Genomic DNA, 19,463 nt, shown 5'->3' on the forward strand with positions numbered 1-19,463 from the left:
TGCCGCGCAGTAAACGAGTACAGTTTGCCTTCGGCTTCTTGTCGTCATCTTCAAGACAGTAGGATTGGCGGGCCGCTCACTTCACCACGCTAGCACACCCATGACGGGGGCGACAGAGCTCGGCACGAGGACGCCTTCCCGTACCCAACAACTGGATGGTAGCGGTCGGATGGAAACTTCGTAACACCTGGAGCCAGCGGTGCGAGATCCAACACCACGGACGTCAGGCCGGCTTTGGACTTCACAGAATTCACGGCAGTCAATGGCAAGCGCGGGACGTTTCTTCACTGAGTTTTACCAGGCTTCATAGGATCGCTGGTAGGCCGTGTGCTTTTGTCTCGAGGGTTATTCGTGCAAAACATTTCTGGAGCAGTGGGAAAGCAGTACTCTAGACCGGCCATGAATTTGAAGGCGTTGAGAAGAGAGCAGTTGTTGGAGCTTGCAAAATAGTTGCGCTTCGATGTTTCGGATGCGCAGAGAAAACCAGAGCTGATGCAGGCTATATTCGCTGTTGGGGCTGACGAAGAGGAGCTGTCAGAGTGCATTGAGCTGATCTACGACAGGGAGACCGCTAAACGTCAGGCTGCAGAGGCAGAACGCGAGGAGAGAAGGCAAGAGGGAGAACTTGAGCTCGAGGAGAAAAATTGAGAGCAGGAACTTCAACGCGAGGAGAGAAAGCGAAAACGATTGAGAGCGATTGAGAGGCACGAACAGGAATGTCAACTCGAGCGACAGCATGAGTTGGAAATGAAACGTCTTGAAACAGAGGCATCTAGAAGTAGGCGTGATCATGACAGCAACGCGCAGTCTGCGGCGACTGAGGGACCTACGTTGCGAATGAGTGACCTAATCGACCCTACAAGGTAGAAGTAAACATCGATCTTTTTTTGGTCAATTTCGAGCGCACGTGCGACAGGGCCCAGTATAGCCAAGACACATGGCCGCAATAGCTGTTTACGCTTTTGCCGGGTGAGGTATCCCACGTGATGGCCCGCTTGCCAAAAGATGAGGCGGACGACCACGAGAAAGTCAAGTCGAGCCTCCTGCGTAAGCACAGGCTGTTGGAAGAGGCGTTTCACGAGAAATTCCGCGAATCCGAGAAAGCTAAGGGCCAGTCATTGGCGGGAAACGCACGAGAGAAGAAACAACAAAATAGGCGGGACGAAGGGCTTCGTCTCGTCTGTATTGTTGTTTCTTCGCTCGTCCTCATGCGCATTCGCGCTTCCCGCCAATGCAAAGTATTACCAACTCACCCAAGGGCCAGTCGTACTCGGATTTCGCCTATAAGCTAAAGGTAAACATGGAAGAGTGGTTCAAAGAGGCAAAGGCATTCGGAGAGAACGACAAGGTTGAGTGATCGGTCTCGAACTGTTTTACCACCGACTGCCGGAGTACTTGAGACTCTGGGTGTAAGACCGACCATGGGTAAATAGTGTGGATCATGCCGCTCAGCTAGCCGACGAGTTTGTAGCGCGTCGAAGTACGCAGGGGCCGAAAGAGGGCTCAAAAGAGTTAGGCAGAGGCCTCATAATCAGGGCCGAAAGGCACAGCGGCCCAAGAAGACTGTGAAGCTAGAAAAGTCGTTTTCTCAGGTAGTGAAACCGACCGGAAAAACGAATAAAAAAAGACATCCCCCTCGCGAGGGGCACGATAAAATGCACAGCATTTCCGAGGGGGTGCGCCGGCAAGTCGTATCTCTCGATCGCGGGACCCGTGTCGCCATCTTTTGGAGGCGCGGGACAACTTGTGGCGCTTTCGAAATAAACGAGAAATGAGTGAAGGATATAAGGCGCGTTCGGTGCATCGAAATCTGTGTCGGCTTCGTGGCTCGGTCGGTAGTGCGCCGGGCACCTTGCGTTCCGCCCGCGGCGTCATGGGTTCGAAACCGGGCGTCGGAAAGTGTTATTTCTTTCATAGTGTAGTGGCCTGGCTGCGGACTACGACAAGGCGCGCCTGCGGAATACGACAAGGCGCGCATGCGGACTGCGACAAGGCACGCCAACGCCGCGTGACATTGTGAGTTACTAAAATTCTATGCATATAAAAGAGCGCAAACGCTGAGGAGCAACGCCGAAATAGGCTTTTGAAGTGCGCAAACTGGCTATGTGTTACAACTGCGGTGAGACCCGGCATTAACTTGCGAGTCGCAAAAAGGGCAAGCTTGTCTTTCACGTGCTAGACCGGAGTGAGGACAGCAGGCAGCTTGTGGAGCCCGTGATCAGCGGTAAACCGTACTGAGTTCGTCGCGACTCCGCGGCGACGGTAGACATGATTCACCCTTCGTACGTAGAACCGGACCCACTGACGGGACAGAGTGTTTGGGTGAAAGAGGCCGTAGCAGAACGGAGCGTGCGCCTGCCGATTGCTGAAGTCAGCATCACAGCTTCGTGTGGTGAACTTGTCACTCAGGCGGCGGTATCCCCGCAACTTCTTCCGGAATACAGGCACCGACTCTCGAACAGGTCTAATCAGCTGTTACGCGAACAGGGTCAGATATTGGAAGCACTTCCACGCAATCAGCTAAGCTCGCTGTGAAGGGATCAAGTAAGGATAGTGTCGTCAGCTCTGGGAAGAACGGCGATTCTCTGAGAGATAGGGAAGATAAGGCGTTTCCGGAGGCTCACGACAGAGGGCACCGCAAGTTCACTGAGAGTAAGGCCTCTACGGAGAGCGGAGATGTGTCAGCGTCGTGTTCGGAGTGCTCATGTTCATGGGAGGTCTTAAAAACGGCTGGCCGCCAGAACGCGTGCAGTTCGCAAGCTAACGAAGTTCCGCTGGAAAGCTTAAACCGGGACTCTAGCGAAAGGAAGCAACACGAGTCCGTTGAAGGGAAACGTAATTCTCCGGAAGCGAGTTCAGAACCCAGCAACGCTGTGGCAGAGTAGGACTTCATTGCTGGCCAGTTGGTTAATGATGTACGAAGGAATAAGTTTGCGCACAAGACGAGGACGAAGAGACGAGAGGACAGGACGGGCCTGCAGTCGAGATACTGAAGTAACAAAAGCTTGATGTGGGCGAGTTGGTACATACTGCTAAAAAATTAATCGTGTTACGTGTTTCTTCTTCGTCCCTGTTTAGCGCCGGTTAATTTTTTAGCGAGACACTGAACGGTTTTCACGGTGCAGCTAAGCGTAACGACGCCGCCGCAACTGAGCGAGCTGTTTGCGTTCCACCTCCACCTCAGATACTCGATGTCGAGCAACGGCTGGCCGAGCTCGTAGCGATTCCGGTGTCGCCTGGAGTTGAGCAGTCTTCTGACACCGTGCAGCACGCACCTAGTGTACCCCTGGCAGCCGGCAAAGAGAACGAAAACACCCTTCGGTGTTCGCTTACGGTATCGCAGGTATCGAACTCTTGCCGTACCGTAAGCGAACACCGAAGGGTGTTCGCTTACGGTACGGCAAGAGTTCCAGTGCGCGCCTGCTGTGTGGAAGCGCCGTGCGCACACTTTGCGCGGGGTCTCAGCGGGCATCGCAGCGGCCGAGAAGGAAAGCGCACGCCTTGCTGGAGCGGTAACAATTAAGGCAGTTTTCACCGCGTGCTCGAGATACGTCTCGGAAAAGAAATGATGTCCTCTCGACCGGCCGCAGTCGCTTTCAGCGAACCGGCGCACCTAAGGTGCGATTCAAAAAGGGAAAGCTCACGGCAATGACCAGAGCTGAAATCACAGCTCTCAGTGCGAGAAATGGCTTGCAGACGCCTGACTTTCTCAATTGCATTGTTTTTTGAAGCAGGTTTTGCCCTTTAAGATTACGTGTTTTTTTTTTTTCCGGGACATTTCCATTCCCGCGAAATGTCACCTTTCAAGTTTATGTGCTTGGCTAAACTACTCCTGGGCTAAATTGTAACTAATGTAGTTAGTTTTTCGCTTATTTTACCGCAACTAAAAGCCTGGTTTAACTTTAGTGCGGATTTGCCTTCGCACTTGTCCGCGTTGCGGATTTCTTCTGGTGTTCTGTTGCTTGCCTAACCAAGCCAGAGACGTTCTTCGGGAGCCACTATTCGTCCAGTGACCGGCCCGGTGGAGCTCCAGCATCGTGTCATACAGCCCCGGAGTTGAACGGCTCTCGAGAGCTTCAGTTCGAATGCATCCCTCCAGATAATGTTTGAAGACCCTTATTCATCGGAATCTCGGGCCGCCGCCGGCGGAGAAGCTCTTACGAATCAGCGCGCCGCTGTGCTTCAAGCTTCGTGCAGCACTCCTCGGCTGTGTGGCGAAGCCTCCACTACGTGCGCTTTTCGAATAGGCGCCTCTGTGTCGGTGACTCAGGCTTGCAGCCTCGGAGCAAGAATAGGACAGGAGGGGAAACGGAGCATCCTGGGGCCGGCTGATAACGTAACATGCACTTGACGAAGGTTAAGTTTCCGGAATCTGGTGGCAAAAGAAGAAACTGTGCTGTCATTGCCGCGTCCGGGCTATAGCGGAGGCGCGAGCTCTGTTCCCGCGTGCCCAGTCCAGCCCGGCCGCGACCATGGAGCAGCCGCGGCATCGCGTCGGCATTTCTCCGCGCCGCACAAACATTCTGTGGCCGAAGCGAGTGCGTGCGCTTTCCTGCGCTTCTGTGGGTTGAACACATGGTGGGGTGTTCCAATTGATGACAGGCGCCTTATCATCGATAATGCTGCTCCGACGCTGGTTTTGTGGTTTCTTTAAACGAATTCTGATCGATATGCTGTATGCCTGATAAGGCTGGTACATGCGCTCGGCGTCTTAGGCCTTGCCTTTTTTTTTTTTTTTGAACGGAGGAAACCATTTGTCAGTAGAGGTTGCTGTAAAAAGGCCCAGTGCGACGCTGTTTCTGCAAAAAGTAACTTCAAAGTGAGATTTATGTTCCCATGATTAGGTGCTCCAGCGAGCGGCGGCGTGGCCTTATCTCGAGTGCGGTGCGCTCTAAGGGAGCCGAGTGCGCCGGACGCTTTGTTGATTAGGCGACAGAGCACTGAAAAGGGCCCGCATTCGCCGACGCAGCGTGACCATGCCGCGTTCGCGTGCACGCGTGCGCTACGTCGGAGATGAACGCGCCTTTCATGCTGTTGCGGCACGCAGCAGCTAGAACGCATAGCGATTCATACCTTGTGGCGAATGCTGCAAAACAACAGTAAAGCTTTAAATAGGTTCAACCAGGTTCCACTGTCCATTCTTCGCCATCGCAGCTGCGAAGCCTTGTAGCGCGCCGTAGTTATCATTATGACATTATCTGGTCGTTCGATCGCACCGGCTGCAATGGGCGTTCCCTCTCTATATATTCTAGCTCCGTGCTTACAGCCAACGGTTCCCAACACGCCGCTACATGCCTGGGAAGTCCGGATCGCTGGCACCTGTTTGTCTGCATGATTCAAACTTCGGCGCTGGCAAACGAGGCTTGTAGAGACACCTCTGAAGGACGCAGAGATCTCCTCTCGCCCCTCTCTCGGACTCAGCGGGCGCCGCTACCGAGCGCTCATGAACTATTGAAAGAGCATTGTGTTTTTGTACTGTTCACGCGCCATGTGCAAAAAACTAGAGGGACTTGTTTGACGGTTAGCGATTTGGGCATAAATAAGATTCCCCTAATCGCTGCAATTCAGCCTATCGCGCACCCCCACTTACGAATACGAAGCACCTGGAGCGCCTGCGCTCCGATGCTACACTTCTCCAACGAGTGGAATTTATTCACTTGCCAGTGGTATTTACAGAGCAGTGTAGAGCTGTATGAGAGCTCTAGTAGGGCCTGCCAATGGACAAGTTGTGTTTACTAGGGTACACGATACCTTCATTGATGCTTTCGACTCCCCTTCCCACATATTCCTATAATTCCCAAAGGCCTCAGGCCTATTTCTAAATAAAGTGGTTCAGTCATTCGTTCCGGTTGGAGCAGGAGCAGTGAATCAATCCTGTAACTCTGCTCAAGTCCAGTACTGTAACCTCGCCCATCGCGGCATTGTTCTTGCCTTGCTTCGGCTCATCTCTCGCCGTGCAGTAAACGAGTTAAGTTTGCCTTTGGCATCTTGTCGCCTTCGGCTTCTTGTCGTCATCTTCAAGGCAGCAACATTGCCTGGCCGCTCGATTCACCACGCTACCACATCCATAACTGGGGCGATGGAGCTCGGCTCGGGGACGCCTGCCCGTATGCAACGGGGCGCAATCATGTGTCTTGGACAGAGTTGCCAACAGTGAATTCGGGCACCAAAATGACCATGACGAAGCAAGCATGGGCATCAGTACCGTCACTCTGAATTGTAGCTTATCTAGAAACTCTAGGGACAGCAGCGTTACGGAAGGGGAGCCTTTGGTTCAATATCCCGAATGCCGTCTAATGAAATGACGTGTGAGTTGACGGTATGGGTGGCTAAATTCGTACAGTTGTAAATAGGGAAGCGTAGATGAAATATAAAATAATGTGGGGATCGCACTACTGCCTAGTTCATTAAGTTTTTTCCTGCTTAACGTAGCACCGTATTATGTAGCCACTGCCATATCGGCTATCAGCGAAGCGGGAGCTCTTCCAGCACTTGTATTGGGCGTTTCGCGGAAAGCATAGGCTAAGAAAGCCTATCTCCGTTCTTTGATGCTTTTTTGATGGCCGCTCGGTTTCGTGTCTTGCCGCTGATAAGGAATACTCAAATCTTATTTTTATTTGGGCCCTGCACGATTATCTTATCTTGGCCAAGTGTTCCACATGTGGCCGCAACCACTACAGTGGGAGATTGTAAGCCGCCGTAAAGATATCACTTTGATTGTTTGGTTCTTCAGGGCACCCCAGCATTCTTCGGATAGCAAAGGCTTTCAAGGAGTCAAATGCTACATAGGCGTCACTGCGTTGCCAGCAGCAGCTCCAGGACACAGATGCAACTTGCTCCGAACATTTCCTGATCAGTAAATCGCCTAAGATCTTCAGGTAAGTTTCCAGTCTAGGCATAGGTAATACTTTATTGAAGAAGCGCTGCCTGCGCATTTCATATAAAGAACTAGTAGATCCGACGCACATTTTGGTACCTGTGGGAAGCGAAGCACTGTCTAATTTTCAGGCCTAATTTTGTCGATGTTAGCGCTTTTCTTTGTGCTCCAGCTTATAAAATGTGTGCCCGGGTCTCAAGTAGTTCGTTTATTTCTCATTCACGCTTCCATCCTATAGCCCGCGCGCGTTACTAAGCAGTCATTGGGATTGCCATAAACTCGTCATTGTCAGTGGTTTCATATCCTAGGAAGAGTCGTTTTTGGTCGTAACGTGCTCATAGTAGGCGAAGGTCAGTCAGACCACTATCCCGCGAGGAAGTATCGATCTCGTAGGCAAATAGGCCTATACGAGTAGGCATAAATGCAGTTGTTGTGAACGATCACGTGATCTGCTGGACGCGAGAAATGCAGTGAACATCACACCCCCGTGAAAAGGGGTTGTGACAACACAGCTTGCGACAAAACAGCAGGCGTCAAAATAGAGTACAAATGAGCACAGTATGAAACACTAGGAAACAAAAATCGCACTGACAAGACAGCGAAAACGCCAAAATGGCACCTTAACGTAAGAGCACAGCGACAAATAGCACGCTGAGGCGCTGACCCAGCGACAAGCCGTAAGAGTAGAGTACCGAAAGAATGCGGCAGCTAGCGGTGGTTTTCCCGTACAATCTAAGACACCTTGTACAGTCTAAGATACTATGACACTTCGATCATATCTGCGCAGGACCTCCAAACGAGGGTCGTGCGGAGCGGAATATGTTCAGCTTCCTGCATAATGCCCACTCGTTTTGAATTTCCATCATGGAGATTAGACCGATCCGAATACCAAAATTTCATTTTCTTTTCCTCATTAGTTGTTTTTCACCGCCTGGCTAGTGTAGCCGAAGTAAGGTTTTAACATTTTTTGCAAAGGCGCGTCCGTTGAATGCGACTATAGTAGACATATTTTATCTTTGAAATATGTCCCACCTTGTGAATGCGGCTGCTTGAAAATAAGTTTCAAAGGGCAGTGTGACTGTCAGTAATTTTTTTTTTGAACCTGCTCAGTTGTAATTGTTCTCCAGTACACATTTAAGAGTCCTCTCTCCCGCTCTCTTTCAGTTGTAATTGCGCTTTGGCAGACCTATAAGCTAGGACGTCCACGAAACCTTATTATGACGAAAAAAAAAGTTTAAAGATTGCCCCAGTAAATTTTTGTCAATCTTTATCATTACCTAAGTGCTTGGAACCGACACGAACAAGGCTTAATAATTCTCACAACTTAGGCGCTGACTGTAAGCACTGTATGCGTTGTGTCCCTGCAGGGTACCCTTCGTATACGCCTTCGTATTCAGATTGAGTGAGTTATTTGAGCTTCTTTCTTCCAAACAGCACTAAACAAATAACAAGAAAAACTTTTCACCTGCCCAATTGCCTAGAACTACCGTCGATAAAGATGTTTCTGTTGGGGCCACGAAGAAGCGTACTGTACAGGCGCCACTGTACAAGCAGCTGTTGACATGTTTTGCTGAGACTGGCCTATAGAGTGCTCTGTAGTGCGTGAAGGCGCGCGCATTCCGTCACTTCTTTTTCCTATCCAGTTTCTTTTCTTTACTCTATATGTCAACTGTCAACTTCAGCATGTGGATTTCCATTTCTTTGATGCCCTATGGCAGAAGGACGCATTAAAGAAAAGCGCCGCCAAATCGGCAACGTGCGGTCACGTTGCCAAAACCCGTGCGGCTTGTACGGTGCTGTTCACCGGAAACGCGTAGTAAATTACGATTGGATTCACATCAAGCGGCACGGGCAGAGGGCCGGGCGGAGGTGGAGGGGAAGGGGGGGGGGAGAGAGTGCTTTGCTGTTTGCAAAAATAATCGGGTAAAGGGATGATTTTCAAATAAGGCTGCAAGAACACAAGGGGCAGTGTTCGTAGCCGCCGCACAGCGTTTTCGGCGTTTTATGTGCATTAACGTTGAGGAAACACCTGGGGATTTATGGCGAGTCAATTTTTCCGAGGAAAAGCATTTGTCTAGATTAGGAAGAAATTCCACAGTGACGAGAATCAATACAGGATGCGTGGTTACTACGCCACAAGCGGCCGGTATACGTATATATATATGCAACATGTTCAAACCGTGGTTGGTACTGACCAACAGGGACATCATGAAAACGTGACTAACACAGACGCTTACGCTGCGCGAACTTGTGTATTATGAATTTTCTTTGTTAACGAAGCTCAAAAACATTTTACTGTTCTTTTTTTTCAGGTGTTCATTTTGTGTTCAGCGGAATGAAGGCCAGTATCAAGGATGGCGTTGTGCACTCGCCTCATCCAAGCATTGAAATCCCAGTCTGCTCTTTCTACGCTCTGGCCAAGGAGAAGTTAGGCGCTGACCCTGACAAGACAGCACTGGTTAGTTAGGGGCACTGTCAACCGGGTTAAAATTACGTAGAGTGGAGATTAAAAGGAATGCGAACAACGGAGCGCACAGCCTCCGAGGTGTGCTGCATCATCTGTCTGCGAAGTCACTGAACGGCGCGCATGCGCACTCCGTGGAGAGTGTTTGAGAGTGTGGCCTACATTTATGGGAAATGCTTTGTCAAGAAGCGACACCGGTGGTTCATTTTGAGGCGCATTTTCACACTGCCTCGCCACTGAGGAGAATGATCGTCGAAGGATATAATGCTAGCTGCAATCAGCCTGCTGTGCGCTTGGCTCCCAAATGCAGTAGATAACAGGCTGCTCAGTGGCGACAGAGCATAAAAACACGCCTCGATATAATGACCGGCGTCGCTTCTTTATCAAGCATTTCCACTAAAAGTAGACCATACTCTACTCTACTCTACTCTAAAGTTTACTGACAGTGCAGCCAGACTGTGCGGGATGCGTCGGAGGCTGTGCGCTCTGTTGTTCGTATTTCTTTTGATCCCCCTGTAGAGGGCGCGACAAAACTATACGTACCCAGAGAGCGGTGCACAAGAACTATTGGCGCGACTCCTTCCGGCCCAGCGCCTGCTGTCCAGATAGCTAAGTACGCAAGCGTGTCCTCATGTCAATGAATATCAGTTTTCTGGATTCCGGCTCCAACCCATTGTTTCTTTCCGAAGTAGCACGCGGCGGCCCCTAACACGGCAGGACGAGTGAGCGACACGATTCGTGACAGCGTGTGGCACGCGGTGAAGCCACAGTGCCGGAAGCTCCGAGACCCTGAGGCACTCTACTAATCCTTACGCATTCTCGGCCGGCTACCTTTCAGCACAAAGACTGTAACGCCCGGAACTTACACAAATATCCATATTCGGCAAAGTTGACGCACTTAATCGTTTTAATATGGATGATAAGGATAATCGATCGTCAAGGTAATAAGGATAAATTTTCTGGAACCGGAAAACCCAAAGAAATATAGAATAAAAATAACGAAAAGCAAGAAAATCAGCAATGTATTTCATACATACTGCCGCTGCAATACACGCAAAAGTAAAAGGCACAAAAAATGAGAAGGTAGAAAAATTACAAAAAAACACCCGCTGTGTATTGACATGCGCTTGCACAAGAAAGAATAATTGGGATAATAACCAGTTTAATCGTAACAATATTTAATGTCAGTACACGACCACGAGGTCGCGGGTTCGATTCCTGGCCGCGGCGGCTGCATTTCTGATGGAGGCAAAAAGCAAGATCGCCCGTGTGTACGAGATTCCGGCGTACATTAAAGATCCCCAGGTGGTGAAAATTAATCCACAGCCCTCCACTACGGCGCGCCTCATTGCCTCTGTTGCGTCGGCGCGCTAAGCCCCACAATCAATCAATTGGTCTAAAAGTCTTTCAGTTAGACATTTCTTGCTCGTAGTCAACCTCGCGCCTCATTGGCGCCGGAGAGGAACCCTGGCAAACACACGCCGTGTGTTCAGTGTCCTCTCCATCACAGCAAAACTGGCACAAAGGTGATGTTCCCAGTCGGGTCTTCCAAAGGAAGTTTCTGGTGTAGGCTACTTCAAAACGCAGTCGACGTAGAGTACACTAGGTTGATCGGGATAGACCGAGTGGTATTCAAAACTAACATTACAGGCCGATATTACAAACGTACTGCACGTCCGTATTGCGCCAGCGCTGTAGTTCTGTGCGCTATCCCATAGTGCTAACTAATCCGTTGTCATGCTTCTAAAAAGGGAGTTGTGATTTTAGGCGTGTGGAACAGCCCTCTCACGCGAGCCGAACAGAGATGACGTTGCCTTCGTTGCCACTGTGTCTGTGTAAGCTCTGCCACAAAATAAATGTATTTTAAAGAGGAGCTTTAATGTCCTCACAGATTACGGTGTCCGCCAATGCGCCCTGCAGGAAATCCAACTTTCTCTGACGATGATGATGAATGACCGTGGGTGACGGGAAGGAAAAGAGACGCTTCCCGTAGTCGAATCGAACCTGAGCGCCACGCGTTATGAAGCCGGTGTCGATCCAACTGCTCCATTTTGACATGGTCGACGCGAACGCCACCCAGCAGGTACCGAATCGCACCGTATGCCCCAAACCCAAACGTTAGGCCTCGATAGTTACTGCGGGTATTCTATAAAATTGGCGCGTACGTTTAGTGTAGCACGTACTCTCAGTGTGGGTTTGGCCAACAAAACAATTCATCACAAGAAAGCTTCGAATTCAACTATCATTGTCGTTAGACGGAGGGGTGCATGATTTTTACGCAGTGCCTCTGCATGTGTTTTCTTGATTTCGTTAATGAGATGGCATTGATGACTTCACCGCTGTACAGGTGTCGCAGCCTAGAGCGAGAGGCCACGAAAACATTTACCTGAAGACTTTGAGGGCACTCAATAATACATTGATTATCTGCAGCGCAGTTTACTGTGCGAGTTCAGCTTTTGTAGCCGATGTTCTGTGGGTGAGCTTCTGGCTTACACAAGCGCCCGCGTACGATATCCTCACACCTATGGCTGAAACTTTGGTAGAAACTGCTGCACTATCATTCACCATACCAGCAAGATATGTGCTGAAAGGCGAGGTCAGTAAAGGCCGGTGGAGGCAAAGCTGTTTTTTGGGTGATTCCCACGAGTGTTGTTGGTATCGGCCTTTTTGGAGAACGTCATGGTGCCACCTTGCTCGGCTTTATACGCGTTATAGTATGGGGGTTGCAATTCATGCACATGAAAACATTCCTACACGACCGGTTTTTTTTTGCACAATGAACAAACCACCACCCTCCCCCTTCTGTTGCTCGAGGTTCAGTGTGTTTCCAGTTTTGATCATGTATAAAAGCCGTAGCGGTTTCACCAGCGCTTAACGATTGCCGCTTTATTTACTGGCGACATCTGCACAGCTGGAATAGGCAGTGCAAAATACGGAAGTTTTTTTGCAATGAGAGGAGGGTTAGGAACTGTTTCTGTGCACCGACTTGAATATTGGTGGCGCCTATAAAAAACGACGGCTGGGTAAGTTAAACAAGCAAAAATAAAAGGGTTTTTATTAGCCACTAAATCGCAGTTCCTAGCGTATTTCACAGGCGGAATGAGTACACCGTTGAAATTGAAGCGCGATATAAAACAGGGACATAAAACGTGGACGACATCGGCGCTTGCTATCAACACTGAACTGTTTATTTTCAGGTACGACACCGGCGCTTACTATAGACTTTTCTGTTGACAGTAAGCGTCGGCGTGTCGTCCACCTTCTTGTTCCTGTTTTAGTTTCGACGATGTACGCCCACCAATTAGCTCGTCTCTCAATTTTACTTCGGACTGAGTAAGTGGGAGGAGGAGGAGGAGGAGGTAAACTTTATTTAGTCAAGCTCTGTTACGGGGACGTGGTGGCCGTTGGCTTTACCCTGGCTGCGACGATGGCAGCCCGATTCGTAAGGGAGGCTTGAACCTCCGGATCAGAGCTGCCCAGCGCCCTCTCCCAGTGCTCGTCGCAGGTGATGGAGGGAAAAGGATCATTGGGACAAGCCCACATGGTGTGGGATAAGGTGGCGGGAATGCCGCATGATGGGCAGTTAGGGGAGGGAAATAAGGACGGATGAATGCGATGGAGCAGCGCGCGACAGGGGAGGCTGCCTGTCTGCAGAAGGCGCCACGTGCGTTCTTGCACGTTGTGGAGACTGACGTGAGCAGGGGGATATACACGGCGGGCGAGGCGGAAATGTGTCGCTATGTCGTGATAGCTGAGTAGGCTATCTCTAGCTGATCTGGCACCGTGCGAGGGGACGAGGCTGGGGCCGGCTCGGAAAGTGAACCCTCGAGCAGCAGAATGGGCCGCCTCATTACCTCCTAGCCCGGCGTGAGCAGGGGTCCAGATCAGTTCTACTGAGGTTGACATATTTTTAAACTTCAGCAGAATTTCCGTAGTTTTCTACTGTTCGTTAGAATCCTTTTGTGCTCCTGCAAACATGCGTACATACGTAAGTACATACACACATACATACATACATACATACATACATACATACATACATACATACATACATGCATACATACATACATACATACATACATACATACATACATACATACATACATAAATACGTACGTACTTACAAACATACATACATGCACACATACGTGCGTACATACATACACACACAAACCCCACACTTCTGACGTTGTTTTCTTCTCAGGTGGACGACGTCACCAGCCTGTCTCGGGCCCAACTATTGGCGTGGATGCAGCGTTTCGCTGTAGGCTTTCGATCGCACGGAGTGGGGCCGGGCGATCGAGTATGTGTGCACCTCACCAATGGCGTCCACAACCTGGTGGCCACATACGGATGCATTCTAGCTGGTGCCAGCATTGTATTGGCGAAACCATCGTTAACAGAACGTAAGAAGTCTATTTTCACTCTTTATGAAATAAAAGCAGGAATATACTCTGCTCTAGGACGCATTGGTAATTTTCGTTTGCATCTTCTGGTTCCAAACTGAAACTCAATTCTGGTACCACGCATCCACCTTGTTATTTTTTATATTTGAGTGCAAATTGGCGGTTGTAAAACACTTTATTCAAACGCTTTACCACTAACCCAATGGGAAGAAGAAAAAATTAGAGGAAACAAATTAAAATAAAGCTTATAAAGCAATTCCTCAATTTTTCTAGATCTGCTTGTTTTGCACTGATGATATTTCAGCTCTTGTTTACAGAAAACTTGCTGTACGATGCCATCATGGGTAAGGAGCACATGTACTCAAAACTCAAAATGTACTCAGAACTCAAATCATACTCGAAGCTCAAAATGGGCTCAGAAGTCACTATGTACAACTCAAAATGGACTCAACACTTGAAATGAGCTCAGAACTCAAGTGTACTCAAAACTCAAAATGAACTCAGAACTCAGAATAGACTCGAAACTCACTCGGTCTCAGGCGTACTCAAACTCAGTCGAGCTCAATCTCACTCGGGCTCACTCGGTTCAAACTCACGCAAGCTCAAAATCACTATGCCACACTAACCGCGCGCTCACTCAGACTCATGCGTGAGTTTGATTCCAGATAAATCTGAGTGAGTGGACTCATGCGTGAGTCCGCCGAACTATGGTAAGGAGTGGGCCTCGCATATTTGTCGGTGGCGAGTGACACGGCAAGATTACCGCTATTATCATTCATAGCCGAGCGCTATTTGTTTCAGTAAATCAGTGTCCACTTGCTTCGGATCACGATGCGGTTGCGGTGCGTGACTGTATTTTGATTCCCACTAGTCGGACACCACCATACAAGATGACTAAATTTTGTGGCGCTTAGGCATAGGTATGTTACCGGCACATGGAGAGTGTACCATATATGATGCATTTCAGATAGGCACGCGTTAGAGAGTAATTTTTTCATAAAGACATCACTGGACATTTGAATCCACAATAAAGTACGAATATATTGTACTGGCGTTTTCTTCCTGAGCAGGTTCCGTCGGTGCTTTTTAAAACGATGCAGTCGCAGGTAGTAACGGGGGAGGCTCAGTACTGGAGACTAAAACTTTAGGCACGAAAAATCAAGGCTTTAGGCGCTTGTAATTAGCACTGAAATGTGCCATTCAGGAATTTATACGCAACAGATACTGTCGTTGAGGCACACAGAGGCTCAATTTGTGTTTGCTTTAGCAGTGTATTTTACCAGCAATTTTCGATTTGTAGTAATAACAGCCAACAAGGCTTGTGGTGTGGGAAAGTAATTTGACTTTCTTCGTGAAAATAAGGCATAAAAGAGTTGCTAGTTGAACAGATTTACTTGAAATGCAGGGTAACTCAACAACAAAAGAAACGCTGAAGCGCCATAACAGACAATATCCATCTCAATGATTTTCTGCTTGAAGTTGTACCTCCTTTCAGTCGATAACTGTGTGCGAAAAAACAACACTCGACGTCCATTGAAGTTCTTGGAGCGTGCACGCTTAATGACCGTATTCAATCTGGAATATCAGAATTTTCGCTGCTCAGAACCTCTGGCAGTTCCTGTAGCACAGGGAATACGTGAGTGTTATGTTAGATAGAATGGCAGAATGTCAGACAGGAATGGCTCTATCAGCAACCAGTCCTGGAGGGTGGTGGCGGTTCTGTCCTGGGCCTTTGCAGTGAGCTCAGCATTATGATTGAGAGTGGCGCTGAATCTCTCAGTTGCGGAAATGGTTATAGCTAAGAGTGTGAAATAAGCACACGGTATGTGCCAAGCCACGTTCAAGAGTAGCCTGGTATAAAATGCTTTGTCCCTGTCCCGCGGCGCTTTCTAGACCGCAAAGCTGTTAATACCACCGGCGCGTGTTGTAGTAGTAGTTTTACGCCTGCAGCCCAGCTTCAAGGAATAATAGCGGTCTCTGACGGAAGAGACAGAATCGGTTACTGCTACTTGAAGACACAACTGCGCCTCGAAGAAAGATCGTAACTGCAGGTATTTATTCTTTGATACAGCTGAATATCCTCCTCAACTCTTCACAATTCCGTACAAATTACCGGGCCATCCTGTTCTGCAGCAGCAGGTGATTAGCGAACCAGCGAGAATAACATCATTCAGAAGCTATGCACAATATACCGATTATCAATATGAGATAGCAAGCAAGAAGCTTCGCAACTATTTTTGTTTACGCCAGCTTTCCAAATACCCCCGAAGGTTACCCGGCACGGCAAATGACGGTTGGAACGACTAGAGTACTTGAAAGGTGCCGAGATGGTCATTCATATCAGCTCCTTTCTCGTTTCTTTTTCATCCTATACGTGCTTTATCTTGCCGGCCGGAGGTGTACCCGTGATCAGCGGATGGCTGTGCACGTGTTTGTGGTGTCATTGTAAAACTGCTGTGTAAGATTCGCACGTGGTTCTCCTCTAGGAGGCATCTTTGACCTTCAGGGGACATGTGCGCGACTGTGCCGCGTCCTTTTTTTGCTTGCTTTTTTTTTACCAAGAAATAGGGTACATCGGCAAAAGTTCTCGCCATTGGTCCGCGGAGATTGCGCGTCAGAAAGATATAGAAGAAAATAGCTCCTGTGGACAGGGGTGACGTCAGTGAGGATGGCTGCAGTGTCACGGCGTGCCTGCTTCTGGCTTCTCGGACGATGTGACGAGGTCGAGGTGGTGGCGGCTCGTGCGCGGTTTTCCTTTCTCGGCGGGGTTCTCGCAAATGGCGTGCGACAAACACCGGGTTGTGGGCTTCTGAAGCAAGAACAGAAGCAGAACATCCACTCGAAAAACCAAGAAAGGCACATGTAACATAAAAAGGTATTTTTAGGCGAGAAAAAGCCCGTATAGCCAAGATAGGCACTTATAGGCAGAATAAATGATTGCTCAAAACGCTCCCCCTCCTTTAGTTAATGCGGATATGTTAAATGGGATCGATACCGACTCAGAGGAAAGTTAGGCATTTTGCCTTAAGTTCCCTTCTCTAGTACTCACCACCATGCTTCAGTGGATGTTTGAAAAGAAGTACTTTACTAAGCACCTTGGCAGCCTGGTTGCAGAAGAAAGAAACTTAATGGCTTGACCTTGAGCTCTGCTAATAAGGTTTTTAAAATTAATGCTTGACCTTAACGGGTTCTTTGGATGAAGGATTAGAATGAAATACTCATGTGTAAACATAACCTTTCAAAAGCGCTGTGGCATCCTTGGAGAAGTTTTTTTTTTACTCCTCGGCGGTGTCGTGGGCTAGGTTGGTGGGATTAACCCTAAAACTAAAACAGACCTGGTAAGTTGATTGTAGTCACCTTCTTTCGAACAAAATTGCTTCGAGGAGGGAAGTGTGTGGAGCAGGCTACTGAGAATAAACGACATGGATACTGCTAATGAATACGTAATCAGAAGATGTGGCTGGAAGGAATGCGATGGCGTTAGGCCTTCTTTCAAAGAAATTCGTTAGGTCGCTGAAAGGCCGTGTGCTTGCAGTGTCATATTCATGTAGTAGTGAGAACAAAGAGTTGTGAAATGTCCAAATAACTGTTACATGCGCTGGCCGCATTTCATTATAAACTGCTCGACAACCATTGATATCCGCATGTTCTGGGCTCCTGGCCACGCCGCCATGCCCGGCAATGAAGTGGCTCATGCCGCGGCTTGCGAGTTCATACACCGAGCCATTGCCGACAGCGGCCAATATCGACCCCATTAGGATCCACCCCATCCACTGTGTGGCTAGACAGGGATTCTCGCCCTTTACAAGAAAACTCGCCGCAGTCTCCCCCCGCCACACTGGCGCCTCGCCATAAACAAAACAAGAACTCGGTGGCGGCTCCAGACGAATACCTACACACATCCAACCTGCCTTCCCACCACCCAACAACCTTCCCTCTGTGCTTACTGTCCCCAGCCTGGCACCCTCTACCATATAGCATAGGAGTGCCAACGTACTCCAGACTTGCCCCCACTTCCCAACACCACCCTAGAGCAGTGGAGGGCTTCCCTGGGCATCCCAGACCGGGATAACCTGCTCAAACTGGTGACCAGAGCACGGATGGCCAGCCGAGGTCAAGGCATCCCGGACTAGGGATGCCTTGCACGGGGAGAGGCCCACACATCAGCCGCTGCTCGATAAATAAAAATATTTGTCCTCTCTCTCTCTACGTGAGCGAAGTCACTGCCAGTAATAGCTACGAGCTGGCTGGGTTTCAACCCTCCATACAAAACCAGCACCAGGATATCTTTGTTCCCCAATACTTAAGAAAAGATATTTTGTGTGTTGTCATGGTGTCACCATATGGGTATTAGAGTACCGCAATAGAGGCACGCAAGTGGCCAACGGCAGTCATTTTGGTGTTCACCAGTGTTGCGAGATTTCCGCTTCTACGACCTCGCCGCTCACTTTGAACGTGTCATTGGTTAACAACACCGCCGAGCATACAGCAAAACGGCATCTTCGGACACACTCCAGATGCTGAAATGCTGCTACATGCGTTATCCTTCGCTCGCGTTCGGAACGACGTCAGTGGTGCGCAGCCGCAGACCAGGGAGCGCATGCTAGGTCTAGCAGAGTTGACTGACTAAAACGCATAAACAACATTGTGGTGTCCATGAACCGTTGCTGTGTAAACAAATGTCACGTGATGCGAACTGACCATTGATCATGGCGACGGCACGGAACAATAGGAAAAAAAGAGTGCCGATACTTTGGAACCTTATCTAGTGACACTATTTGATGCTTTCTCCTGCAGGTTTGCCTGGAGGTCGTTTACTAAAATGATGGTGTTAAATCGTTGCATTTTCTTTTTTAACCCTTCACAATGTGTTATTTTGTTTCTAAGCTATATTTAAGATTCCTGCCTTTTATTAAACAACATGGGTGACGTGAGCGCATCGGTCCTGCTTTTGAAAGGGTGTAGGGGAGAGTTCGTTTCGACGTGAAGATTTTCCCCTTTCTAATTGAACTCGGGCTTCAGAAATTTGCATTGTATGATATTTGTGAGTATCTTACGGGGCCTCTATGTTGCAGGCGAACTTCGTTATCAGGCGGAAGATAGTGACAGCACGCATATTCTGACAGACGTTCAATTTACGGAGAAAGTGAAAAGAGCAGTTGCTTCACTGAACATGAAGGTGAGTCAAGGAACACGGTGCCAATTGCCTTGAACCTCTACAACGGCAATGTGACAACGTAACGAAGGGATCAGCTTAAAAGGAATACTTTCTGGGGCGCGAAATAAAAATCTACGTGGATTGTTGCTAAAATATGTATACAAAATAAAGTAGCTGTTGCTCTCACAAGGGTTTCTAAGGAAACCGAAATATAATTATAATTTACTGAGGCGCAAGCCTCGTGCGCCCCAAGAGGAAAAGAATCCCGCCTTGTGGGCATCGGATGATAAAAAATATCATTTGCGCAATTTCACCGCGCGTAGAATATAGTTTAGAAATTGTACCAAGAGTAAACGTATAGCACACGAACACAAAGCAGATCTAACTATGTTTTGACTTCAGGCTAGTTGGTTCTGCAAACTAAGGCAAAAAATTTCGTCTCACGTCATTCTGACATATGTCTGCCGTCCTTGTACGTTTCTGTTTATATTGCCCGGTGCAATAAAAGCGTGCCAGTTGTTACTCAGCGCTCTTGTATGTGTCCTTCGTTTCTGATCC

At 48.8% G+C, this 19,463-nt stretch overlaps 1 protein-coding gene across 1 annotated transcript in view; it reads left to right on the forward strand.

Moving 5' to 3' along the window:
- Positions 1 to 6,722: 6,722 nt before the first annotated feature.
- The window catches only part of LOC144168920 (uncharacterized), a 36,632-nt gene continuing 23,891 nt past the window's right edge, over positions 6,723 to 19,463 (forward strand). The window contains exons 1-4 of the mRNA XM_077697916.1: positions 6,723 to 6,878; positions 9,190 to 9,335; positions 13,546 to 13,747; positions 18,823 to 18,926. Of these exons, the coding sequence (XP_077554042.1) occupies positions 9,213 to 9,335; positions 13,546 to 13,747; positions 18,823 to 18,926 (429 nt within the window). The 5' untranslated portion in view covers positions 6,723 to 6,878; positions 9,190 to 9,212. The remainder of the gene's footprint in view (positions 6,879 to 9,189; positions 9,336 to 13,545; positions 13,748 to 18,822; positions 18,927 to 19,463) is intronic.

The sequence above is a fragment of the Haemaphysalis longicornis genome, unplaced genomic scaffold, assembly GCF_048455015.1.
Source record: "Haemaphysalis longicornis isolate Haplotype H1 unplaced genomic scaffold, Haemaphysalis longicornis Haplotype H1 scaffold_2, whole genome shotgun sequence".
In the NCBI taxonomy this organism is placed as follows: Eukaryota; Metazoa; Arthropoda; class Arachnida; order Ixodida; family Ixodidae; genus Haemaphysalis; species Haemaphysalis longicornis.